Raw genomic sequence first — 27,500 nt, 5'->3', positions numbered from 1 at the left:
ACGTTCCTTCGAAAGCTGTTAGGAAAGAGGGAGATCAGAAGCGTTTTAGAAATGACTGATCCAGCTATTTTATTGCAGCGATACATCTTATCATTGAGCTTGTCTCCCAGTAATGATTCCTGCATATAAAAGCCTGGGACAAGAAACTTAGCCGGTAGAAAATGCAACTTTAGCTAGAGAAGGAGAAAACTTTTGTAGCTTTTTCTTATGTTAAAAGGTCAGGGAAAACAAATAACACTTCATCTTTTTGTCAATAAGAGAATGGAGGTCACAGTTGCTTCAACAGTAACAAGTTACCGAAACCATAAATTAGAAGGCCCATGGTGTCTCTTTAAAGTCCTGTGGACACTGTTAGCAATGGACTAGTGCCAACAGCTGTGAAAAAGGGTGAAGGGTTCTCAAAGCGAAGTGCCTGCCGGGATTGTCTATACACTTCATGCATTCCCACCGAGGTCCAGTTAGTGCCCCCTGCAATCTGCCGTCATCAATCTAATTCAATAGAGTGACAGTGTGAAACGCTGAACTCTGCCACCAAGTCTGCATCCACACTTGCACTGGGTCTTATTACAACTGACGGACCTTACTTTTCCATCAGTCAGACACAGGAGAGAGAGAGAGAGAGAGAGAGAGAGAGAGAGAGAGAGAGAGAAGCATAATTGGTCACACTGCAGATTGTATCATCAGCTGACCTCTTTATGCGTTAGTCTACCCTTTAGCAATAGTAAACAGGTCTGCCCAAAGCTCTCTGTGCCACTGTGATGATGATACATTTTGCATCTCCTTTATTATTTGGCAATTCAAACATTTTCACTTCTCATGGAAAAGACAACAGCGTGATGGATTGGAAACAATGAGAGGTGTAGGAAACAGAAGAAAAAGCAACTTATATGCTTAATTAAACAAAGCAAAGAGTTTTAGGAAAACATCTTTAAGATGATATAAGAAAGGATGCCTTAATGGGGTGCCAAACCAAAACAAAAGTAAAATCTGGGGTGTTATATTTGCTTTTGGATGAGGTTAACAATTTCTGTTTAGTTCTGGCAAAACTCTGCTTTAATGTAAAGTTTGAAAAACAAAACTTCAATGGTATTTATAGAGTACCTATAACACCAAGGAATGTGGCATACATTCTTTGTCAATATCCTAGCCAAAGAAAAAAATCAAGTATTGTAATGTTTTGCGTTCTGAGTACAGTAGACACAGAACTGAGGCTATTCTTCTGGATAGTTCATTCACAATATTAAAAACAGAGACTCTTCTGTTATAGTCTGCAATTCCATAACATAGGGGACCCAGAATAGCTTGTGTAAAAATTGCTTGGGCAACAGTGACATATCTTATGAAATTTGGGTCTTACAGGTCTTGGTCTACAATGCAAAAACTATAGACTGTAACATTTCAGGGATATTCAAATATATACAACAGGGTCTAAAGCTTATATAGGTCCAATTGATAAGAACATCAAATGATGACAATCTACCCTGTTGTCAACTGTTGTTATTAAACGTAACTTAAACTCCATGTATCGGAACAAATACAGTGTTACTGAGACACTATGATGCAGCCAGGAAGATCCAACCCCTTGCTCATTACTCAAGTTAGCACACCAGGACTCTGAGAAAAGTGCACATGAATTGGGCACAGACAAACCTGTATTTCTAACTGCTGTACCACTTGCATTTGCACTCGACATTGGGCGGTGCTCCGGTCATCCAATGCATGCTCATTGTTAAGGTGCCTGTGAAACACAACACACAGAACAGAATGCTGAGTGATACCAGTGCAGCGATACATGCTTAGTTTCAAACGTTGTACCTCTTCGAGGAACTTGTGTATTTCTTTGCGGTTGGAAAGTGGAATGCCTTGAAGTCATAGGGAAAGAAAGGAAATGTGCTCCAGTATTCAGTGAAAATTATTTGTGTGATATAAAGAGACTCTTCAAATAGCTAAAAATGTCATTGTCTCCAAGCCTATGCCATTACAAAAACATTTCTCCATTCATGTACAGAGTAGAAGGAGAAATCATGATATGTTTCAGATTTTTTCCATTTTCTCTGAAAAGAATATTGTGTGTGTGTGTGTGTGCACGCACACCTACACACCCTCAAATGTGAACGTGTGATAGGCAGTTCTCTATTTCATTTATATTAAAGTTGTTGTTTGTATGTTGATTCTTTTGTGAGGTGAGGTATTAATCATGTAAAGGTCACGGACTTTTCCATAGAAAATCCACACCCACAAATAATGATAATTTTCTCTTACTAATACATAAAATATACTGAAGATTCAGAATGATAATATTGGTACTTCATGTAAAGAGTCCTAACTGGGACATATCTTTGACATACATAAACATGTATGAAGAGGTCATCCTAACGAACTTACTCTCATCATAACATATGTGCTTATTATTTTACCCAAGGGCTGAGGGTGTCTCCGATGCATGGTTATCCTACCGTGCCAAAGATAAACTAGTACAGCAGCATTTCCAATAGACATGGAAATATTCAATAAAGTTTGCTTTGTAATTTTTAATATACTATTTATCTGATGACTTCCCAAATTAAGGAAGCAATTTTCAGATAATTCAGTCCTTTTGGTGTGTCTAGTTATCCAATGGGTAATGAAGCCAGCAATTTAAGAGACCCAGAAAGGCAAAAGTATATTGAATAAAACACATAATTAAGAATTCACACAATTACCTCTATGTATTACAGTATTGTTTAAGATAGTTTGAAGGCATTCTTCTAATTCTAAGCATACCGAATTCAAGAAATAATTGTGTTCCCTTTTTACTTATGCTACTTGATATGAATTAGCAGAAAAATGCATGAACAGATACATATGGCATACAATAGGAAGACTTAAGATGTCAATGACTCGTAGCTAACTTGTAAATAAGCGGGATTATCTGCATGTAGGTCTACGTTTAGACACCAGCAACCTTTGCTCCTTTTCACCCCAACTTTGATAAATTAAGCTGGTTTGTTTTAACACCTTCTCACTGATTATAGCAACAAACCTCCATGCATCTTGCTATAATTGCCAGGCTTGGCTGCTGATAAACCGTGGACTAAAACAGTAAGGTGGATCAGGTCAAGCTATAGTTGTGTGCCCAGGGCACATGAGAGTTCTTTCCCATCCACCCCTCCAGTCTGCTCTGACTCAGCTCCAGCAGGATCTGCTAGAAACCTGGCTGTAATGAGGGCTGGAATCCTTCAAGCTCTCTGGGAAGAAGGCATGGAATGTCAGAGGGATAGCTGAGTGGCGTCAAATGTCACTAATTTCTAATAAACAAGACATCATTAAAATTGTTCTTCAAGGTTTCGTCGCCCAAATTGTAATGACCAATGAAACAATGTCCTAGCAGTATTGACACGATAATATCTTGCATCTTTAAGGTTGGTACTGCTGGTTTTTTTTTTTTTTGTGAGAAACACTTTTTTTTCCCCACCATGAACTCTTAGGGAACACACACATAATTTATCCTGCAATCAGCTTAAAAGATGCATATTTTTAAATAAGCTATACATAAAGATTAGGATATAAATAGAACTCAGAAGATAAAGATTATGTGGTTTTACCTTAAAAGGTATATTTAGTATAACACATACTTTTGCATGAAATCATTTTTTAAAAAGAATTTTTATACTTGTTTACTTCTTAGTGATAATTATCTTATATTTATAGAACTAAAAAAAAAAGTACAAAATGTTTGCATTATATGCTCGGGTCTAAGAGACCTATTCAATTTATCTCTGCAGCTTTTATTAGAATAGAGACTGGAGACTACAATAATAGTCAATGAGGTTTTGTCTTGATTGAATTTTTCAGTGGAACACAAAAGAACCTTGCCATTAAAATAGTCCTTTATTCTCCTGTATGAAGGCGAAAGGTTTTTAAAGTGTTGTGATGTTCAGTAATGAGCCTCTATCTAAATTATCATTGGTGACAAACTCACAAAGCACTTTTCGAGGACACATAGTTATGAAATGCCACGGCTGCCACTTTCTTTCCTGTAATTATAGGCTAGCTTGCAGCCCTTCAATGATCATTTATAGAACAGCCTCCAGTGGATTACTGAGAACTTGAAAAACACATACATACCTCTGCCACATCTCCCTTATCCTTTTCTCGCTATTGTTTACCAGTGATATGTAAAATAATGGTGCCTATTCATTCCCCCTACTTAATTATGCCAATCAAAGTACAGAAATAGTGTCGGATATAAATACAAAGCAATAAGACCAAATAAATAGGCTAAGTATTAACATTAAATTATGAATTTATGTATTTATGACTATTTTGTGCTCAAATTATTCTCTTTTATGTTTTTATAACCATCTCAGGTACTACATATTGCTGTTCAAAAATTCTCTATGATTTATAAATCAAGAATAAGATAATACTGAAAAATGAGAGGATCGGTGGATTTTTGCAGTCAGTGCCTAATTGCTGTTTCAAAATGCATATGCAAAGGGACATTTCATTAATCATTTAATCATGTCCCTTGCAGGAAGTTGGAAATAATGTTGCCAATACCCTTTTCATATGAATTCTCCATGATACCATCTTACGCATTTGATATATTGCCTATGTCATAAATTATGGTTCTTACAAAGGACCAAGTGTGATTGTTATCCCTGAAGATGCTTGTTAGAAAACCTTTATTAACTTTCTTGTTTAAGTTATTGCTAGTTCTATTTCACAGCTTCATACTAGCCAACAAGAATACTTTCTGGTGGCAAAGGTCTGTAAATTACCAATGCAATCACTAGCACCATTTCACAGGCCTGGTCTACTTCTACTGGTCTGCTAACAAGGCGATTACACACAAATTACTGAATGCCTATGAAATATTTAAATGCATTCTGCTCTACTATGCATTAATAAGAGCAAAGCAAGCTCTGGAATTCTGGTTAGCTCCAGTCCCTAATGTCCCCTAATGAGCCTCTTACCGAGACTGCAGTTCAAACAGAGAGGTGAAGAAAAAATGCAAAGGGGGCCTTCAGAAAGGCAGCACTGAGCAAACATCGTGGGAGCCACTTCTAATTTATGGGTCACTTTATAGCTATATTGATTTTTGTTTTCAAAATGGAATAAATGATGTGCTCTACTGACGTTCTTTCAGAAATGCATTGAATCTGTGTGCTAGGTAGGTAGTGTGAACTGCAGGCAAAAACCATAAACAGACAGCCAAAGTCTCCCTAAAAACAATTAAGCAAACAATCCAGGAAGACAGAAAGTATGGGGGGGGGGCTATTTCCAATTTATTTAACTTACAATTCTCTTCTACAAAGATTTTATGTTGTAGACACATGTGTTAACTACAATTATACAATTGTACACTGCAGATTAGTGATTCCATTTTCACCTCTAAATTTTCAAACCCACTTAAAGATATAGCATTTTATAAGCTAAAAGGGGGAATGGGCTTAAATCCAATTGTCTCAGAGACTGTTTTAACAAAATGTTTCACTTGCACATCACTGGGGGTTGATTTATTTTGCATCAAGCTTTTTATGTTTAAGCACTGACAGGAGTTTAAATACAAAATGTTAGCTGTCACTGTTCATTTAGCTGATTACGTGAGATGCCTTAGTTTTGAAAGATGTGGGCACTGTCACCAAAAGAAACAACATTCTGACAAGTTCAAAGAATGCTTTCTTGAGGTCATAATTTTGTAGCCATGCTGCTTAGTGAAAGACAAAGAAACAGACAATACACACTAAGTAAGGACATAAATTTCAGAGTAGTTGGCTGCAAGGGAAAGAAAACAAATTTTCGCTAAATAAATGAATTTGTTTCCACTGCTTTTTTTTTTTTTTTGCTGCTTTACTACAGTGTCAAGCCTTAATGCACCAATCGCCAACCATCTTCACTCAATCCTGCTCATTGTTTAATTGATCTTTAGAATGCTGATAGGTATATAGAAATTTTAAAGAATAATAGCCATTGTTGCTTTCTCAAAGGACAGTATTTCTGGTGTTGCATCTTCCTCTATGTTTTGTTTGCTGGCACCTGTGCTGGCAAGTTCAAGAACACTTGTCTGCTAACTGGAATGCTACACTTTAAACCTTTTGGCTTAGGCTTTGAAAGTCAATACATCTATATTCAAGCTGACACCGGTGCAATGGGATGGCAATTAATTCTGCAGTCCAACTACACTAAAGTTTTGTCAGATGTGATTACACTTTGACATTTATAAGACAGTAATGAAGAAGTAGTATTAATGCTTTTAGTGATCTGATGAGATCCTCAATTGCTGGTCAGAAACAAAGAATGGTTAAGTTCTGTCAATTCTCACTTTCCATCAAAGTTTGTGATTTTCTCCTGAAGGATGTTAACTTGGATCTTATCTTGTACTTTTGCTTCTCTTTTATTGTTTTAACAATATGTGCACTAATTTTCATTTTTTGTTAATAGAAAATTATACCCCACATGCTAATAGATATGTAGATAAAATAAAATTTCTGGGAATAATAACATTTGGTCTCTGAGATCACATATATATGTATATGATACACATAATATAAATATATCTATCAGATACATATACATGTATAACTGTATATTAAATATATCATTTACACACACACATATATATATAAAGCTAGATGAATTTTTCTTGAATAAGTGTTTATTAATATTTTATTTCTTTTCAAATTTCCTACATATCTTTAAGAAAAAGACTATATCAGTTTAGGAACTATATCAAGTTAATATTTCACTTCAGTGGCATACACTGACATTAACTATGAACAAAATTTATCACAAATTTAAATTAGAGAATTTAAAGCATATCATATTAAAATGGAATATAAATAAGACCTTAAAATCTATTGTCATTAGTTCTCTGTCATTTCTGTAAAGTTACTGAGTAGAAAAACAGGTGGTCTTTGTAATTAAAGCTGATATGAAACAAAATGTTTTCCTAATTGTAATTTCTCCAATTAAAAAATAAACAAACAAAGCCACGTGAATATGAAAAAGGAGCCCGGAGGATAACACAGGGGTCCACACTCATTCATTTGTTGGTGATAAAAACTGAACACTAGAGACGCGTGAGGAATGCTCTCTGTGGATCTTAAAGGAAACTGTTCTGAAGGAGATCTCCGCAATGTCCCTCAGAAAGTGAGCCAGATTTTCTTTAAAGCATATCCAGATCAGGAAAGTACATGTAAGCAGGGAGTACTATAAATTCAATTTTCATTCCCACAACATACCATGAGTCACTCTAGTCACAGCAGAAAATACATAGTAATGATGGAGATGAGAAAGATGAAATTTTTGTTCAAATTCATGTATCTAGATTCTTTGTTTCAGCCATTTTTTTTGTAGTATAAAACATCAATAAATCTACCTAACAATTTTTTAAATATCCTCTTTGCTGGGAATAGTATAATACATTTCACACCCAGCAAAATGGCAGCTCACAGTTGGTCTGGTTTAACAGACATGTAAATTTTCATTTAAGTCCATTTCTAAAGAGCCGTTGTGATATGTAAAGCAAATTTTCTCTTAATTGGCGTGAAACTATGAAAGGTTAAAAAAAAAAAAGAATCTTAGTGGAAGCCTTCCTGGATTCCTTTATAAAGGCGCTATGATAGCAAGCGTTTGCCTCGTTGTTAGGGCGCCTTGGCTCTGTACTCCGCAGTCATCCTACCATTTGTAAACACATCTTTTTGATGTTTCTGCCAACATCCTGGCAACAAAGCAGTGCAATTTCAAATGAGCTAATTAACTTAATTGTTGATGAAGCATGAAACAGTTCATTCACCCTGTTAGCTGCACCATGACAACATGAGAGGCTCAGCCTGCAAAGTTCCCCATCTCCATAAACCTGTCTGCAGCTTTCGGTTCACTCTTTCCTGTACCAGTAGTGTGCACAGAGACATCATTCGTGAAAAGGGAAGCTTCTCGTCTGCAGAAGAACCCTTGAGGAAGCTTTGAAACTAAAATATTGTGGGCAGATACAAAGGATGCCTAAGATCTGGTTTTATGCTGGAGGGCTTACATGATCTATTTTCCAAACTACCATCATAAATGGCAAGAGGTCACAACATGAGTGAAATCTGAAATGTAACTGTTTCTTCAAATATTAGAGATCCCTGATCTTCATTTGTGATTCTTCTTATTAAAAGCTATTACTGAAAGGAGGCACACAAAGACTGCCACCTTAAATAAACCTACAAATATGGCTATATTATTTCATTTAAAGATACTCTATAGTTATTCAAATATTACATGAAACTATTACTAGAGATTTCAATTTTCCGAGAATGTTCTTTTACAAACCTGTCTCGTTGATTCAAAGCCTTCCAATAAATTGCAAAATACTTTCACAAAAAGATGAAAATGACCTGTCAACATTCTTGGTCTGCTGTTTCCAATCCACTTGTTGAAACAAACTGAAAACTCAGTGTGTTCTAGGATGGCTCCATCTTTTCATCCTTCCTTTATTTATATTTATTTTTTGTTTATTTTACAGCAGTGTACCAAAACTCCCACGCGATCTGCCTCCCTGCCCCCATGAAAAATTGAAAACCTACTTCAAAAACTGTCCAAAATCTTCACAAATGCTTTCACAGCCTGGCCACTTGCAAACTCCATGGCCATAGAGCGTGTGGGAGGCGCCAGTCTCTTCATGTGACGAGCTGGAGCAAGAGAACACAGCGTCAGATTCATCTCAGAAAGCCATAATCGTTGCGGGCTGCTAGCGCCTGTCAGGTTACGATCAGTGACAAACAGGTCAAAACAGGTCAATTCAGCTCAGAGCAGTCAGAAAAAATTTAATCGTTCTATTGAATAGTTCAACTGCCAAGGCTAGATGATGTTCCAATTAGACGAGAAATAGAGCCAAAGATGACTGCTAATAAAGGCTGAAAACTAAGAGTACTGTATAATATCATATGCTAATCCTGCCATATGACCTTCCTGTAACATTTTACCTCTAAATAAAAAAAAATATAGAACCTTACGTTATGGAGTGGGAAAAGTGTATTCTAATGAAAGCCACATGAAAAAAAATCGTGACAATATTTTTGAAATGCTTCTTTCAAAAGCAATACGAATGTTAGAATCTTTTAAACTAATATTCATGTGTAAACCACACACAGAAATATTCCTAGTAGCTGCAGCTGATTTGAAAAATCCTGCTTTGGAACAGTATCTATTAACAATATCCTTACATAATTATGGCAGGCCTTTAATGAGTGGGTATTATATCAGATAGAGAGATCCTAGAAAAACTAACCTATTTCTGAAGTATATAATCATCAAATTAATCTCAATTAAAACAACAGCATGAAAGCATCCAGAGGCATAGCATTCTGCAATAAAAAGCAACATGAAAATCCACATGGGCTCAGCAGATTGCCAGGAACAACACCATACTTTGGTCTTCTATTTTATCAGTACTGTTGCTACTTTTACACTTCTTCAGAAAAAAAAATATAGCAAAGTATTTTCTGCATTTAGGCAAATATGCCATTGCATGACTGAACATTATCAATCCACTCCATGTTCATTTGGGAGCAGAATAGTCTACATGTTTAAACCATTTCAATATAAAATTCTGTACCTAATCTTCAAGTTTTAAAACCAACTTTTAATTTTTTAGATTATACACTTTATGTAAGTTATTTGACAAGATTTGATTTGATTAGAAGTAATGTGCTTAAGCCAGTGGAGTTAATCAGGAAAAAAAATACCTGGACACTCCTTTTTGACGAGCAGTTTTAACACAGCTAAGATGAAACACTAAGTTGGGAAGTTAGTTCACACAGTGCAATATAAGTGGCAAAAGTCAAATGATTTTCCTGCATGCATTTTCACTTAAATTTATTTTAAAAATCATCAATATGTGTTGCTTTGGATATATTTACTAATTCTATCATGCCACAACAATAAAAAGGCAACTCGGATCATTCATATTCTGGATTATATAATGTTCAGCTGTTTTCTAATTTCTAAGTACAGGTTTGAAACGTCAATTAAGGAGAATATGCACGTATGCACACACTTTTAATTATTTGTAATTTAAAAACTTTTTTTTCAAATGGTAAACTATTGCCATAACTCTTGACTTAATTCACAATATTTTATTCAAAATATAGCAATACAATCATTCCTTGCACACTCAGGGAAAACTTAATTTCTTTAGGCACGGTCCCCAACAATATCTAGAATACTGGTGACATTTAAAGTTTTTTTATAGCTTAAAAAATAAAAGGTCAACAGTAATGATTTCCCCTTCACTTGCTCCAAATACATTTTTTTTTGTTTCTGTTAGTGTAAACTCTCGCTCTTAGCTTTGGTGGAGATTAGATGCGGCTGTCAGGAGAGAGGGCAGTAGATGAGATTTACCTGTCCCGCCTTGCATTCAGGACTGAAGACTGTCCATTCACTATGGAGTGATGTGTTATTGGTGGTGATGCTTTGGAAGTGGTGGAGGAGGTAGTCGAGGAGGAGTTGTTCGTGGTGAGGTCTAGCCCTCCGTGTTTAATGCCATTGTCTTCCATAGTGTGGACTCCAGTCACTTCTTTCCACAGCTGCTGAATCTCGGCAGGGCTTAGGCCAGCTAGAAAAGGAAAGGAAGCCCCAGTGATGTAATAGCAACATTGACTGTGATGGCCATCACCAACATTAATACATGATAAAAAAAAATACGCTTGTGCCACCAGTACCAAAGTTTATATATATATATCTCAAATGAAAGTTATTTAAAATTCACAATTTGAAAACAGTATTGAGAAGAACAGTATTGGAAAATACATGGTTAATTTAAAAAATCTATATATGTTTTACTCAAAAAATAGATATTCAGACTTGATTTGCAGCTAGTATTATTAGTAAGGAAATAAAAAAATTATAAATAACATACCAAAATAAATAAAAAGCCAAGAAAACAAACAGATCAAAATTAAATAATAAACTTCAATGTTGGGGGGTCATAGAGAGGGAGCAGGAAAGAGAGTGAAAGAGAGAGACAGACAGACAGAGAGACAGAAATTTAGCAATTATCTGGGCATAGTAATCTTTCGCACAGAGGCCAACTATGTAATTGAATTTCAATTTAGGTCCTGAAAAAACAATATGAGTACCTCCATGGTTCATTTAAGTAGGTAATATCTAAATCTCTCCTTCAGTTATTACTGGTTAATAGAAAACTCAACTTCTCACTTTAAACCATTCCCTGGATCAGATTATTTATGTTTACCGCATACACAAGAGGGGAAATAGAAAGGCTTAGCCTGGGCTTTAGATTTTGGTTATTATCTGGAAGAGATACTTTGAAATATATTAAACGACCGTGGCTTACAAAAGGTACTTCCATACATTGTCTGGGATAACAAAGCTTAAACACATTAAAATTGCAATCAAATTCATCCCCCATCTCTAACCCAAATATTATCTCCCACTGTAGCATAGACCGACACCATAACTTAATGTTTTCCTCTTGTTTTCACTGGACTTGAATTATATGAATGTGTTCCTCACATAGAAGCCATAAATTATTTATATCAAGATAAATTAGGTTGTGTATACTCTCAGGTAAAGACCCCAGGAGTCTAGGACTGGTCTGTCCACGAAGCTGTCTTTTCCTGTCTGTCTCTCACTCTATTTTCGTCTTCGCTCAGGCTATCTCATTACCATAGTGTTACTACAAAAGTCTGCTTGACAAACAAGATGAGAATTTTCTTTGAGAGACTACAGTAGTTAAAGATGTTTAACTTTAAACATATTTAGTTTATGGGATTTGTTATTCATTTGGTTAATATTAGTATTCACTTGATTTTGAAATGATTTTCATGGTACTATTTATTTGTATAGACCGTACTGATGTCCCATGCAAAGAAAAGGGGACAAATACGAGATACTTAGTAGGACATCAAAAAGATTTGATGACTAACTTGCTTACCACTCAAGTAGACTTTATTGGTGAAATCAGAGAAAAAAATGGCTTTCAATATTAGAGAGAAGAGGCACAGAATAATATAAGTAAGGAAACAGTGATTACCTAAAGAGCTGGCATACTACCATAGTCTCATGATATTTAAAAAAAAAAAACTCCATGGCCTGACCACAGGTCACAGCAGTGAACCACAGTTGTGGAGGAAGGATTCAGATTTATGCTTCACAGTGATTCCATAGTCCATATCACTCTGAGATGAACTACAGAAGATAAACTATTACCATGCTTTTGAGACAAAATTGTCCCAGCTAACAATTTCTTAAACGCTTCTTAATGGTCACAAAACAATGTATGATTATTAAGCCACTAGCCAGTCAGTTTGTTACAGTTGAAAATGTTTTACGAATTCGGAGGTCTTAAGGTTATTTTTCCCAACTGAAACACAAAGTTCTTTTAGACAGTGCTCTGCGGATTCACAGTCCTCCAGCCCTGTTTCCTGAGGGTTCTACAGATACGTAATGTAAGATTCATGATCCAAGTGATACAATTCTGCAATGTCAAGAAAAAAAGAAAACTGAATCCTTTTTTTTAAACCTCAATGTTTTCCAAAATTATTTGAGAAAAATGATAAACTCATTCTGCAATTATATAATTTTTAATATTAGGTAAATGTTTATTCCCTATAACTGATATGTAGCCCATTTCCCCAAACACAGGTGTTCTATTTGGCATTGCCAGGTGAACATGCTAGATCTTTCAAACCTTGACTGTTCTTCACTGAGTTTCCTGTTGCAGAACCCTTCTTCTGCTAAAACATGCCTCCTTCAGTTTTACTTATCAGTTTTTTGTTGTTGTTGTTTTGGTTTTTTTTTTTTGAGACAGGGTTTCTTTGTATGACAGCCATAGCTGTTATGGAACTAGCTCTTGAAGACCAGGCTGGTCTCAAATGCACAAAGATGGACCTACCTCTGCTTCCCCAGAGCTGGGATTAATGTTGTGGGCTGCAGCATCCACCGACTTTTAATTATCAGTATTAACCAAAATTCCATAGTGTTCTATGCACTCACTGCTCTAAAAACATCTGCAGAAAATTAATATTCAGTACCTCAATCCATATTTACTACTCTTTTTAGAATGTATTGAGGTACTGGGTTCCCATTGGTAGACTCTAAGGCATAGCTTAGTTAAGTGACTGCAGACATGATACAAGGTACCTGGAACGCTCTCACTCATTTCTCGTATGACTACTCAGCACTTCTTCCCTGACATTCTGCCTAAATATTCATCTGTTCTGTTTTCTTTAGTTGAAAGGGATTGTTTTTCTTAATTTAGTTAGAACATTAGTGTCCTGGCGAAAATATTATTGGAAGCAGCAGATTAGAATATTAAAGAATAATAATAAAAGTTTATCTTAAATGAAGATTATTCAGTTTCTTCGAACCTATGTCAAAGGCACAACAATTAGTTTCAACAATCTTTATTACTGGGGAATTTTAAAAGTCCATGAACGTTGGGAAAGGTTCTTCTACTTTTAAATGATGGCTTAAACGATGGCTTGAACTTGGTTCCTAATCACTGTCAGTCATACAAACAAACATTGGGAAATATCTTATTAAGGTTCAAGTCAACACAAGATGAATCATTAAGTGAGAAGCTTATCACATAGCAGGAAAAGCAATTTAGTGTTAATGCTTTGCTCCTTAATTCTGAGTTTATGAAGCAAATACAGGGCGCCAGGAATTGTGCGAGGTGATTGTTAAGTACAATCTGATAACCTTGATGTGAACACACACGTCAGTGGTTGTCCTTATAAATATTATATTTTATACTATTTTACACTAAAAATGTGTGTTTAGTATCTTTTCTTCTATGTTCAGGAGTTAGTTTTTAAATGTGAGCTAATGTTCTAAGGGCTGAGGAAATGACTAAGTTGATCAGTGCATGCACCATATGAGCAGGACTCACTTGGGTTTTCGTCCCCTGTTCACATGTAAAAAGTCAAGTTATAATCTGGAGTGAAGGCTCAGTGGATAAGGAATGATTGCTTGTTAATGAGGACCTGAGTTCAAATCCCTAGAATCAACATCAAAAGCCCAGTGTGATTACACATGTCTGTAACATCAGTACTGTGGGAGGTAGAGGCAGGAGGATGACTAAGGCTTACTGGTCATTAACACACCTCCGTGTTCAGTTAAAAAAATCTTTTCTCAAGAGAATATTCTAGAGAACGATAGTGAAGGGTACTTGGTATCCACCTCTGACCTTCGAGTATGAATATGATTGTACACACAAGTGCACACACACAAACACACACTCGCACACACACACATACACACAAAGCTGGGCATGGGAGTACATTGCTTATTTGTAACCCCAGAATTGATGAGTCAGAATAGAACTAGGTGGATCCCTGAAACTCACTGGCCATCCAGACTAGCAGAATCAATGAGCTCTTTGTTCAGGGAGATTCTGTCTCAAAAAAAAAATAAAGAAAACATATACATGGAAGAAGACACTAGGAAAATAATAAAGACACTAGAAATAGCTCTTTGACTTTCATGTGCTTGTATACACATGTGCATAGACACACACACACGTATTCTTTCACGGGTACATATTCACATGCAGATACATGTAGCATGTATACGTTCATGCATACCAATACACAAAGTCATTAGGATACAGTGTAAGTCTACTATGAACATTAAATTAATTAAATGTTATTTAATGGTACTCTGCAAATATCTGGGGTTACTTACATAAGTAATAAATGGTAGAAATACGTGGATCATTCATAGTATATTAAAGTTGATCTTCAACATGAACTGAGATATTTCTGTGTACTCTCAACTTGTCAATCTTAATGCTTACAGTCTGAAGAAGTGTCACACATGCATGCCATAATAACTGGGCTGCATAGAGGCATCTACACCAGCAGAGTCAGTGCTCCACCAGTCCTGACTCCTTACTTGCAGTCCCCCCCCCCCCAGAAGACAGATAAATGTCTGAAGTATCTCTGAGAGACCTATGGGTTTGCTTAGATTCAACCAAACAAAATATAGTGTCGTGTGTATTAAAACCACCTACTAGTGTTAACACTCATCTTTCATATGCTTGTATGATCACAGGTGCCTCAATTGTCCACTTTGCCAAAATGTCAAATTCCAAATTATAAAATATAGTTATTTAGTAAAGATTAAGTCCCAAGATAAATATCTCTCCTAGTTCATACAGGCTCTTCTCTTCTCTTCTCTTCTCTTCTCTTCTCTTCTCTTCTCTTCTCTTCTCTTCTCTTCTCTGTCTCTCTGTCTCTCTGTCTCTGTCTCTGTCTCTGTCTCTCTCTCTCTCTCTCTCTGTCTGTCTCTCTGTCTCTCTCTCTTTATAGAGAAAGAGAGCTATAACTTAATAATTTTCCTATTCAATTTAAATATATGGTGTAGCTTTAAAATCCGAAATTGTTTTTGAGTTTTCCAGTCGAAGATTAAAAATTTGTCAATCAGAGTATTTCTATGGCTTATGAATTAGTTGGAACAAAATGCACCTTAGATTGGATTCTCACTTGATCTTGTTTATCACGTGTGAAGTTGAATCTCAACATCAAAATATACTAACCAAATATATAAATTTATATTAATATAACACATGCTAGTTTCTCAGCCAATTCCACAATTTAAAATATGATATAATTTAATATCAATCTTTCCTATTTATGTTTCTGAATTAAATATACCCAGTCATCCTCTATGCATTTAATTATTTACAAGATATTTTCCGTGAACAAAACAATTGCAAGCAACTATTTTCTTTTTCTTCTCTTTTTTCTTTTTGTTTTCTAGAATTCACTATGTACTAAGCTGACTTTGCATTTGTGTGGACTTCACAGATATCCACCTGCCTTTGCTTCATGAGTGCCAAGGTATTAAAGGTATGGGCCTTCATGGCAAAGTTTATTCTGGAACAAATAGAAGAATATTTAAATTTTAAGTAATTGAAAAGAACTTTGACATATTAATCTCCAAATAAAAATCATTTTGTATTTGGATAGTAATTCTGTATGGTGTGTATTGCTTATATATTTTCTACTGTTTTTATATTTAAACCTCATTCACATTCGACTCTGACCTGAAAAGCCCATAAACACGCTTAAGCGAAAGATCTAGGATTCTAGGTGTGACGTAAGCAGGTCAAATAGCTTCTTTGGCTGAATACTGAGCCAATTACTATCTTGAGCACATTCCTATCTCATCAAAATCCATTATTATATTTTATTGCAAAAGATTTTATTTTTTTACTCTAAGCATACTTACCCTGAGCATAGCTGGTTCTACCATGTATTATTCAAGATAGTGCTGTCTAAAATCCATTATGTTATGTTTGTTTGTTCAGACTGTTCATTGAAATCTTAAATCTAAAATAACGTATACACTTATAGAATAAGTGACATGGAGTGAAATAAAGCTTTTTCCACACTCTTCTGTACCTATACAGTAGGAATACCTTTCAAGACTCCCAGGGAATGTATGAAACTGTGGGTAGCACCAAAACCTCTAAGTTGATGCCTTCCACAGTTTAACTAAGCACTTATCACTTAGTATTGCTCGAAGTTTTGCTGCATGAGTTGTGGTAGAAAGATTACTTATCAGGGTTTTATAGATAGAACATTCATTTTCATAGTAAGTCTCAGCAACTTGAAAACATAATTTTTACAGCTCACTAGTACAAACTTCAGCTTTTTTTCTTATAGGAAATTTCTGTCAGGGTATTTGAATTACCAACATCCTTTCTCTTGTGTGTTAGGGCCATTAATAATTAAAACAGGGTACAGAAAACACAAATACTAAGATTTCAAAACAAGTCTGACACTGAGAAGGATGAAGTGCAAGGGGAGGGTAGAATAGATGTGGAAGCTCTGTAGATACTCTTGGCAAAAGTTTGCTTGACATCCCAGTAGGGTGAAATAAAAAGTTATGAAATATCATCATATCTTCAGATGCTAAACAATTCAAAATTTATTATTTCTTTCTGGAGTTCCCTATTTAATATTTCTTCGGGAATACAGTTAACCTCAAGTTACTAAAAGGAAGGAAAGGGAAATTTTGAATAAAATCAAAGTCAACCTGTGAAAATACTGTGTTCTGAAAGTAAATTTTATCTGATGCTAAAGACCTACAGAAATGGAAAGTTCTTGCACAGTTTCTTCTTGCTAACAAGTAGGCCATGGTATCAGTACACTACACAACACTGCCCAATGCAGTTATTCATTTAGAAGCATATTGCTCACATGTTAGAGTTTTATAATCAGTATGCTGGAGATTGATTCATAAGTTCATTATTTTTATTTGATGTCAATTACCTGCTGTCACTTCTTCTACAGACAAACCACGTCCATATTTAGAGATGTTAATTTAGCACATATTTTACATTAAAATTCAGTATTATAATACTATTTGTGGCTTAATGTTTAAAATTTCAAAGAGTTCATGTTAAAATTATGTGATATATTATATAACTTTGGCAAGAAAGTTCTACAAATCTATTCTGTCAAAATTATAAAGTGCTATTTCTGATATTTATACACATTTTATATAATTTCAGAAGTTATAATTTAAAGTAGCCAGAGGAATTTGTGTTAAATCATGGAGATAAATAAATTATGTCATATTTTTTGAAGACATAATGAGAACATCATCCATCATTGTACAGTAATCCCATTTGGTTTTCATGTGATTACTATTCATGGGCAATCAATCAACAAACCAAAAGCTTAATGCAAGATGAACTGAAACACTGATAATGAAAGTATTAAAATTATTTTACCTGAAATAAAGAGTAGCTAAGACTGATGACTTGGGGCTTATACTATCCAAAAATTGCTTATTTATTTTTTTCTCACTCTGATTTTAGGTTTCCAGCATAACAGCACCTCAGACATCATATGATATTATAGTTGTCCCTTAGAATGGATGTCTGTAGATACCAAAGTCTGAAATGCTGGATATGAATGGATGTCTGTAGATACCAAAGTCTGAAATGCTGGATATATATATATATATATATATATATATATATATATATGTGTGTGTGTGTGTGTGTGTGTGTGTGTGTGTGTGTGTGTGTGTGTGTAAATAAATATAGAGAGACAGATGAGTATATATGTATATATATGTATATTAAATAATCCTTGAGAGTAACAGTTAATGTCCTGTTAATACTACACAAATATTTATTAGTCTATATTTTTAGTGGCAAATGCTTTGAAATAAGTCTGTACATGCTCAGAAAAACCAATTTCATCCCAAAATATTTTATTGTAATTGGTTGACTCCATGGATATGGATTCCTAGGTCATGATATCCACGGTTTAGAAAGCTGGAGCATTCATTTTCCATGACTGGTTGATTTGAAACAAATTCAGCCTGTGTTTGAATGGTGGGTCTCAAAAAGAATAGTTTTCACATTCAATAATTAGTGAAAACTATGATGAGGGTTGCAATTTCTGTTCATGATGTGGTATTAGCAAGAACATTGACCACAGAAACCACTGAGGTTTGAGCCCGCAATTGTTCAATTCCATTCCTTCTCTTTCATCATTGGGGAATTGGTGTGGGAAGTCCTTCTGTCTATGTGTTGCTTTTATTGGTTAATGAATAAAGAAACTGCTTTGGTGCCTATAGCAGAGCTAGGCGGGGAAAACTAAAATCAGTGATTTAATTAATATAGTTTTTTTTGTATAGTTATTTGGGGGCTGAGCAGCCAGGAACAAACAAGTGGCCTCCTACAACAGGAAATGTTTTTGTGGGCTTTATGTTTCTTTCTTAACTATAGATTTTTCTATGAAGATACTGGTGCTTGTGCTTGTAATTCCAGCATTAGCAAGGCTGAGGCAGAAGGATTGTTCATGAGTTCTAGGCTAGGCTGTGCTACCCACTGAAGTTTAGGCCACTATGGACTACAGAGGAAAACCCTGTCCAACACCAAAAAAGAAGTTAATAAATAAGTAAAATTTCTGCACAATCTAGGCTTTGCTTTTAGAACCCTCATTTTCCCAAATTTGTTCATTATGTGCATTTTAGTTTTCATATGTCCTGTGAACAATAAAAGTTGGAAAAAAGTAAAAAAAATAATTCTATACAAAACCAGCTCAGAATAAGAGCAATTTTCACTTGAAAATTACTATAATGATCATACAACAATAGTGTCCCTTGCTTGATGAGAATTTGACTAGAGTTGAAAAAATTCAGCTGAAAAAAAATTATTTTAAATAAGAGTTACACTTTCTCAAAAATTAGAATGACTATACTACAATAAAATTATGGTAAATCATGATTTACTTTTGAAGAGATTCTAAATGAAGATTTGTTTAACTTTTATGAAATTAAAAAGAAACAAAAAGATGAACTTATTGCTTCTATTTGGGTCTGTTTCTATCAACAAATAGCTTTTATCAAGAAAATCCATGCTTGTATTCAGTTAATATATGTCTTTTATAATTCTTGTTTCCATTTGTCCTATGATTTTATTATTTTTCTAAAGAACCATAATTCATGATTAGAATTTTTATTTCTATGATAATATTGAATTTATTCTACTTCTTTCTAGAATAAGTCTGAAAACTGGGTCTATGCCTAGACTTTCTTTCAATAATTAAACTTTGTTTTTCTGGATTTCCCAGGGATGTTCGAGACAAGCGAATTTGATCTCAAGCTAAATGAAAGAGAAAAATCTGGGGAAAGCTACAACAAAGTAATAGTAATTTGATGAATAAAAGACAATATATATGGTAATACTATTAATTTCATTGGCCATCAAACAGTGGTCACGCACAATGTCAATACTGGATTTCACTTGAATAACTTATTATCAAATTGTTCTTGCTTTTTTTGAGTATGTTCTACAGAGACCGTAAGACGTGTGGCAAATGCTGCTATAAAGTAAACTCCTTCGTGACAGATATACTGAAGTTGAATTAAGGTTCACTTGTGTAAACAAGCTTTGTCCCAACACAAAATCCAAATATACATTAAAATATCCATTCACAAAGATTAGCAACACATGACCTTTACCTTAATTGGGATTTTAGCCATTGATTATCTTTCTTTCTTAAATTTCTTTCCCCAAGGTTGAGAACAGCATATATATACCACATTAGAATACACTCAGATGTAGTTTATATAGAATATCAAATTAGAATATGGTCAATAGCATTTAAAACTCTAATTTGCAGTTCCAGGACAGGAACCAAAAGAGCTATGGAGAAACCCTATCTCGAAAATCAAAAAAAAAAAAAAAACAACAACAACAACAACAAAACAAACAAACAAAAAAACCCTCTAACTTGCGTTGTCTGTAGAGGGAATTTGGAGAAATGCTATCACTGCAGTCTTAAGACATAGGCTGGGCTTCCCACACCAGAGTCTGCACTTGCTCTATGGATGCCCAGCGCTGCTCTATTCTTTGTGATTTCAGTGCCAAGGTTGGGAAGCTGTGTTTTCATCAGCTGTCCACCAAAGCTCATTATCAGCCCAGGGTAAATGGAGTTCTGCCAGCCTTCCTGCGTCATCCATTTCCCTACAGGGCGTCCCGCATATTCAGTGGTGCTTCAACTGTATTGTCTTGCACTATTCTTGCCCATAAAGCTCACTAACTTACACTTCATATCTAACAAAATACTTCAGATAGTTTCACTCTGTACTAAAAAGCAGTGTGTGATGGATGGAGATAGAGACAGAGACCCACACTGGAGCACTGGACTGAGCTCCCAAGGTCCCAATGAGGAGCGGAAGGAGGGAGAAGATGAGCAAGGAAGTCAGGACCACGAGGGGTGCACCCACCCACTGAGACAGTGGAGCTGATCTATTGGGAGCTCACCAAGGCCAGCTGGACTGAAAAAGCATGGGATAAAACCGGACTCTCTGAACATGGCTAACAATGAGGGCTGATGAGAAGCCAAGGACAATGGCACTGGGTTGTGATCCTACTTCATGTTCGGGCTTTGTGGGAGCCTAGCCAGTTTGGATGTTCACCTTCCTAGACCTGGATGGAGAGGGGAGGACCTTGGACTTTCCACAGGGCAGGGAACCCTGACTGCTCTTTGGACTGGAGAGGGAGGGGAAGAGGAGTGGGGGGAGGGGGAAACTTTTTTTTTCCTTTTCTCAATAAAAAAAAATAAAAATAAAAAAGAATCTCTGAGGCTATAGAAAGTGTGTCACGTGACCATCGAAGCAGTCCAGACTTCAGTTATCAACGTGAAGGACATAAGCCAAAGTAACTCAGGGTATAGGGTATATCTACAGGAGCATGGGATGGGAGAGAGCAGGAATGAAGGATCTGCAGTGTGTCCGCTATACCTTGAGGCAGCGACTGGACAGGGAGGGCCGCTTGGCCTGGCGGGATGGAGATGAGGCCCTGACGCTGAAGGCTGAGCAGATGCTGCTGCTGCTGCAGTTGCTGCATTTGGAGAAGCTGCTGCTGGAAGACAAGCTGCTGGGCGGCCAACTGCTGCTGTTGCTGTTGCTGCTGCTGCTGCTGCTGCTGTTGCTGTTGCTGTGGGTGTCAGAAAACCCGAGCCAGTCAACAGCAGAGAATAAGGTGCGCGTAAACCACTCTCACACACAGAAAGGCATGCTCCTTTCCTCGCCCAGATGTCTTCTTGAGCATTCCATGGTCAAAGTCCAGAAGCCAGATGTGAGCAGCTTCTAGGTACTCAGCTGCCTGCTTCTTGGAAGTTAAACAACTTCCCTGAACTTGGCTCGGGGAACCAAAGAACTTGCACTAACGGTACTGAGCAAAGTTTAGAGACCGACTCTAGCCAAGGACTTCACTGGAGATGATTGGAAGTTTATTTAGACAAACTGACTAACACCTGAGGGAAGCTAACTCCCACAATACTCTCACTTTTCCCCCAACTCCGTAAGTTTGGTGTGTGGAGGTCCACAGCTGTGGTCTCTAGTGGTTTATTAGTAAACTTGGAAGGAGCTACAGGACAGGCATGCTAGCTCTCTCTTTCTCTCTTTCTTCTGAATACATTAAAAAGGCAGAATTATGTGCAAGGCAAAAAGAAAAAGTGCCCTTATTATAAAGAAAAGTCTAACTTCCAGTTTTGTGAGGCATTACAAGACAAACCAGAGTTCTTTGCACTCGGGAGGGTAGGCGATGGCAGTCACACTTCAGAGGAAGACAAGCTGTGTGGAAGACCTTTCCTTTTTAGTTTGGGGAAAACAGAAACTTCTGATGCGCTCACTGGAAAACAGACTGCATAATGGAGCAAGTCATGTGGATTGCCCAAAGCCTCTGAGAAATAAGAGAGCAATTTCTATTCTGTAGTTGATGGCTGTCTGAAATTCTATTCACAAATCCAAACAGAAACAAACCCTCAGGAGGTCAAAACTGTTTCCTGTACGTTTGCATAAGGGCAGCTTGGAGAGACAACAGCCCTGATACCTGCTGATCAACTGAACTACTTCAACATGTTTTGTTTGGATTATGTTTATATTTGATGCAGTTTGCTGACAAGCACAGGCTAGGCCTGAGAAGCCAGCTTGTCAGTTTGATTTATGAGCATATCAAACGGTAACTTTCTACTCGCCACTCCAAACCTACCCTAGCAGTTCATTAATCAGGGGCCCGTGACTTTGAAATCTGCGCTCAACCAGTTTTTCTCCCTGCCCCCCTCCCCCAACAATGGGCTAAATTTGCATGCATGGTCTCTGAGCTGTACAACTGAGAAAAATAAGGTTCCCTCACCAACTTGGATTCTCAGTGAATACAAGATAATCAGTACTCTGTCCACCACACAGCTTGCTCTTTGTACACTCTGATTCATTAGTGACATTAGACGACAGTCAGCAATGGATTGTGACTCTCAAGTCCCGTGCTACAAAAAAGGAGAGCATGAGAGTCTCACTGTCACTGTTGTTAAGCTCAGTAAAAATACAGAACACTGCATCTTTGACAGCAAGAGCCTTGTTACAGGGAGATCTGAGACGATCCTCACCTCTCAAAGTACCTTCTCAAGCCCATGCTATTAGATATCAATGAGATAACTAGATCCTACCTCCTTCGCTTGCTTGCCAGGATGCTGCTGCTGCTGCTGCTGCTGTTGCTGCTGCTGCTGCTGTTGTTGCTGCTGCTGTTGCTGTTGCTGCTGCTGCTGCTGTTGCTGCTGCTGCTGTTGCTGCTGCTGCAAAAGCTGAAGATGTAACTGCTCTTGCTGTTTCTTGTAAAACTCTTGTAGTTGTTGCTGAATAAACCATTTTGACTTTAATAAATAAAGGCAAAAGTTTCATGTATCATCAATGTCCTAAACTCTACTAGCCTGACACATGGTAGAGTGGTCATTAAGATACACCTCACCGCCCACCCCTCCCAAAAAAAAAATTGCATTGGATTTAAAGAGACAGCGCTACATACTTTTTTTCCCAAGGCAGCTCTGAAAATTTCCAATCCAGAATCCAAACAATCCTAAACAAAAGGGTATAGAAAATCTGTATTCTAAAGGCCAGAACCAAAGTGAATACTCTAAATGACTACATCTGAAGCCCCATGACGACCTAAGCACAGGCTGTGCTCTACCCCAGAGAAGGATCAAGCATCACCGCCACCAAAGTAGGATGAAAACAGCATCATCTATCAGAGGTTTTAACACAATGTCATTTTAGAAATCTCTGTAACCTGTAGGCCCAATCAGAGGCAATAGCAAAGCTACTTACTAACTAACAACTCTGGTAAAACACTTTATTTTCACTCCAGAAAGCAAGTATCACCTTCTGAATCTATTTTTAGGTACTCAAGTCTTCAATAAGCTTCACTGTAGGCTCACTGTTTGTATTATCACAAAAACGAACTTGATCTTATCTGTCCCGTTTTATTCTAATAAACAGATTCCTCTTTTTCAAGTGATGACTATACCCCAGAAAAAAAAAAAAGCTTGGGTGCAGCTTTTAGCATGCACTGTGTGCAAAGTAGCCTTTTCCTATTTATTGGAACTCAAGGAGGGGGGGAGGGATGCTAATGTGCTGGCGATTTAAAAAACAACACTTCTGTGGTATGTTGGTACACTCCTTGGCAAACCTAAAAGTAAATGTACCTAAGAACCTGAATAATCAAATACAAATTCATCTGTTTTCAATTTGCTCTTCTTTCTGCTCCTGTTCTAGACTTAGGTACAGTTGGAGAGAATGAGTAACGTAAGTCCTCTTAGGCAGCTTTGCAGGCACAGTGTGACATTTCTGTTTTGATGGGCTGCTAAGCTGCTTCTGTATGTGGAGACCACACTACGTACTAAGCCCAGCACACTGCCAGCAGCGTGTTTCCCCTTCAGCGGGACTAGAACACCAGAGCAGGTAACATACATTACCTGCTGTAGCATCACTGCCTGCTGCTGCTGGAGGAGGGCTTGGAGCTGCTGAGGAGACAGGACCTGCTGCTGAAGAATCTGTTGCATCTGCTGAGGAGTGATCACCTGGGGCGTCATCATGGCCACTGACACGGGGACCTTGCAAGGAGAGAGAGGGAAAAGGCTGTCACAATCCAGTGCCTGCTGGTCTTTGCACAACGGTATGACGTTGTTTTTAAGTTATTTAGCACCCACGGCCCAAAATGGTATCCATTTTTTGCTTTGTAACTTTGTATTATTTTGAAAATAGTTTTCCAGGAGCAGCAGATTTCAGCAGGCTCCCACTTGAAGTTCCATGGTTCAAATGGTTTGCACAAAGGAGCTGGAACTCCGGACAATAGAAGAGAAAATAAATAATTTCGTTGCAGTGGTCTCAGAAGTTCATCATTGAGTCTCTTTTCAATGTCTCATTGCTGTAACTGAAAACCTTTTTCAAAGATTTTAAGCATATCATTAGAATAAAAAAGCTAAATAATTAAAATTATCCATAAGAATAACTGATATTTATAGCTGTACAAAGCATATATATAGAACATACTTATATAACTTAATCATAATTCAAAGTTATATGCAAATTTATAATACTTATAAATACATATACTGAATGAAATGGCTGAGTAGGTGAAGTTGCTGGTTTCCCAACTCAACTATTGGAGTTTGTTTCAGAACCTGGAAAAAAAGAATTAACACCTACAAATTGTCCTCTGACCTCCAAGTGAGTGCCATGACACACACACAGAGGCACACACATAACATAGCAAAAATAAATGTAAATTAAAGAGATAAAATTTAACAATAAATATGAATAAATAAGTGACGGTAATAACTGATATTAGATATTTTCTAGATATGAATTAATATAGATGAAAATATCTGAGGAGACTAGTTTACTAAAAGGCAGAACACTAAGGCTAACAGTCTAGTATCTTCCTTAAACATTTTCTTACGACAAGCAATTCAAGTTATACTAGAAAGTCCAGAAACCTAAAGATTACTCAAAGAATTTCCAATAGATTTATAACAAAACGAAAACGTTTTGTTTAAACTTCCTTCTCACTTCTTTTTTTTCTAAAACTTTCTGGGGATGAAAGAGAAAAAGTGGGAAATGAGAGAAAAGAAGGAAGGGAGGAAAATAGAGTACAAGCAAACTAATCGCACTATATATTTCTGAATGCTTGGTTATTTAAAAAGTTAAAAGCTATGAGTTTAATGACTTGTTCTTTGATAAACAAATAGAACTATTAAAATAAGTGTGTGTATATATATATATTTCATATATATACATGAAAAATTTAAGCTACAGAAATGTATCCTTTTCCAATAATCATTCACTTCTTGTCTCTCCCAGACGTGAGGAGGAAATTAGCCACTTAGGGACAGAGGAAGACATGGTAGAGTTTCATTTCAAGAGTGCCAGTGCTGATAGATTAGATGGAAGACAGCAGAAAGACAGAAAGAAAATAAAGCAGGAAGGAAGGAAGAGGAAGGGGCATGTTCGTATGGAACACACACGTCTACTCGTAGCTACCTTTGTGCGAATGTGCACCGTCTGGGAAGGTGGTCAGTTCTTGAGAATCTTACTGTCTTTCTTTCTTGACAGTCTATTGTTACCGTTCAGTAGTTGCTTGGTTATCTCTTTTCACTTAAGTGTCTATATTTCCAACTAAGCATGCTCTATGCATAACTCTCACAAGTGAACTTTCTAGGGCAAACCTATAAGTGGAAGCCTGCCAGAGTATTCCAAGCTCGCAGTTAGGTTCCAGCTGCTACATAAGATAGGATATTGTAGTCCCAATCTATTGAGACTGACTTAGTATTTGGCCAAAGTATACTGTCTGTTTTCACTGCAATTCCAAAGCTTATCAGTCAGTTCTCTTAATATGCAGAACAATTTAATCTTATTTTTAAGCCTCTAAAGATTTGTGAGTACCTAACAGAGGGCTATGACACAGAGTGTCTGCCACAGCTCACATGTATGGGACACATTCACATTGTAATCAGACTTTGGCCTTCTCTGAAAAACTACCATCTGAAACAGATAAAAATATTTTGGAAAGATAAGCCAACTAACACACAGCTAATTGAACTCTCTTCTTTCCTACATATATACCAAAATCCATCATAAAGGTCATAATAGAGATAGGAAAACATATCTGAAGGATTTCTAATATTTATGAAAGCTGATACTATCATCTAAATCCGTATATAAACAGCCACACACAATGAAACCAACCAAACATCCAACAAACTAAGCAACCAAAGAACTGTGACTATCAATTTTATTTGGTATTTAGACTTCTCAGTATCCTTATGTTAATTTATATAATTTTCAAAAATTCAAAATATCTTCGTTTCTATGATTAATTTTACATGACTCAATTTCTGTATTATCCTTTTTACAGTTTACTTACTATAGGACTGTGTGTTTTTGCCACAAGGAGTTACATAGGAATTCACTGACACGAAATAAGAGCAATTCCTTGAGTGCATATAAAAATCTTGCTACTACACTATTCATTAATATTCAGAAAAAATAGTATTAGATTTAAAAAGTTCTGGATTACCACATAGCTTTGGATAACGCCAGAGGAATTCATGTAGCTTTTCAGCTTAGTGTTAAATGACCAACACATTTTCTACTAGCTATAAAACTTGATGCATGCAAACATTCCATTGACTGACTAGTATTTAGATGTGTGGCAGAGGTGAGGAGGGAATTCCTGGACACTTTCTGACTGAGAGGCAAAACAAAGTTCAATGGGCATACCTCAGTGGGTGTTCCAGTAAATACTGACATTGCTAGTCAAGCTCTTTGTGAGTTAAGGAATGTAAACAGCCCACATATCTGGGGACATTTTCCTTTTTCTCTTACCTTGTGCTTACTCTATTGGCAGGTCTAAAACTTCCTGAGATATACCAAACATGGAATCCCATTTATCTTTATTTTGTCATCAGATAAATTAAGCAAAATCTTAATGCTTTGACCTGCATACCAATAACAACTAGATAACTGAAAACCAAGATATGGTTATGAACACTGATGAGAGCAGAAAAATTTTGAGATTGTCTTGAGATGAGTCAAATGGTAAAAGGGAAGGTATAGGCATTATTCTCCCGACAGGTAGGCGATAACTTTAGGTGACATAAAAGCACATATATGATAAATATATTTGTGTATTTTTGTGCTCC

General features: G+C 36.4%; 1 protein-coding gene across 4 annotated transcripts in view; it reads right to left on the bottom strand.

Annotated features, from left to right (window-relative positions):
- Foxp2 (forkhead box P2) overlaps positions 1-27,500 on the bottom strand; it is a 478,828-nt gene that overhangs the window by 35,578 nt on the left and 415,750 nt on the right. For 3 of the 4 annotated variants that reach the window (XM_075953425.1, XM_075953426.1, XM_075953427.1), the window contains 7 exons: positions 24,273-24,410; positions 22,971-23,156; positions 21,265-21,460; positions 10,369-10,582; positions 8,553-8,657; positions 1,651-1,738; positions 1-15 (listed from right to left, as the gene is read on the bottom strand). The exon at positions 1-15 is cut by the window's left edge and continues 69 nt beyond it. In XM_075953425.1, coding sequence (XP_075809540.1) covers positions 1-15; positions 1,651-1,738; positions 8,553-8,657; positions 10,369-10,582; positions 21,265-21,460; positions 22,971-23,156; positions 24,273-24,410 — 942 coding nt within the window. Of the gene's footprint in view, positions 16-1,650; positions 1,739-8,552; positions 8,658-10,368; positions 10,583-21,264; positions 21,461-22,970; positions 23,157-23,326; positions 23,378-24,272; positions 24,411-27,500 lie in introns of all 4 variants that reach the window. The other variant, XM_075953424.1, reaches the window with a different exon arrangement.

Source organism: Microtus pennsylvanicus, chromosome 19 (assembly GCF_037038515.1).
Source record: "Microtus pennsylvanicus isolate mMicPen1 chromosome 19, mMicPen1.hap1, whole genome shotgun sequence".
NCBI lineage: Eukaryota > Metazoa > Chordata > Mammalia > Rodentia > Cricetidae > Microtus > Microtus pennsylvanicus.
The sequence above is the reverse complement of the archived record's forward strand: the minus strand, read 5'-3'. Positions and strand labels throughout refer to the sequence as shown.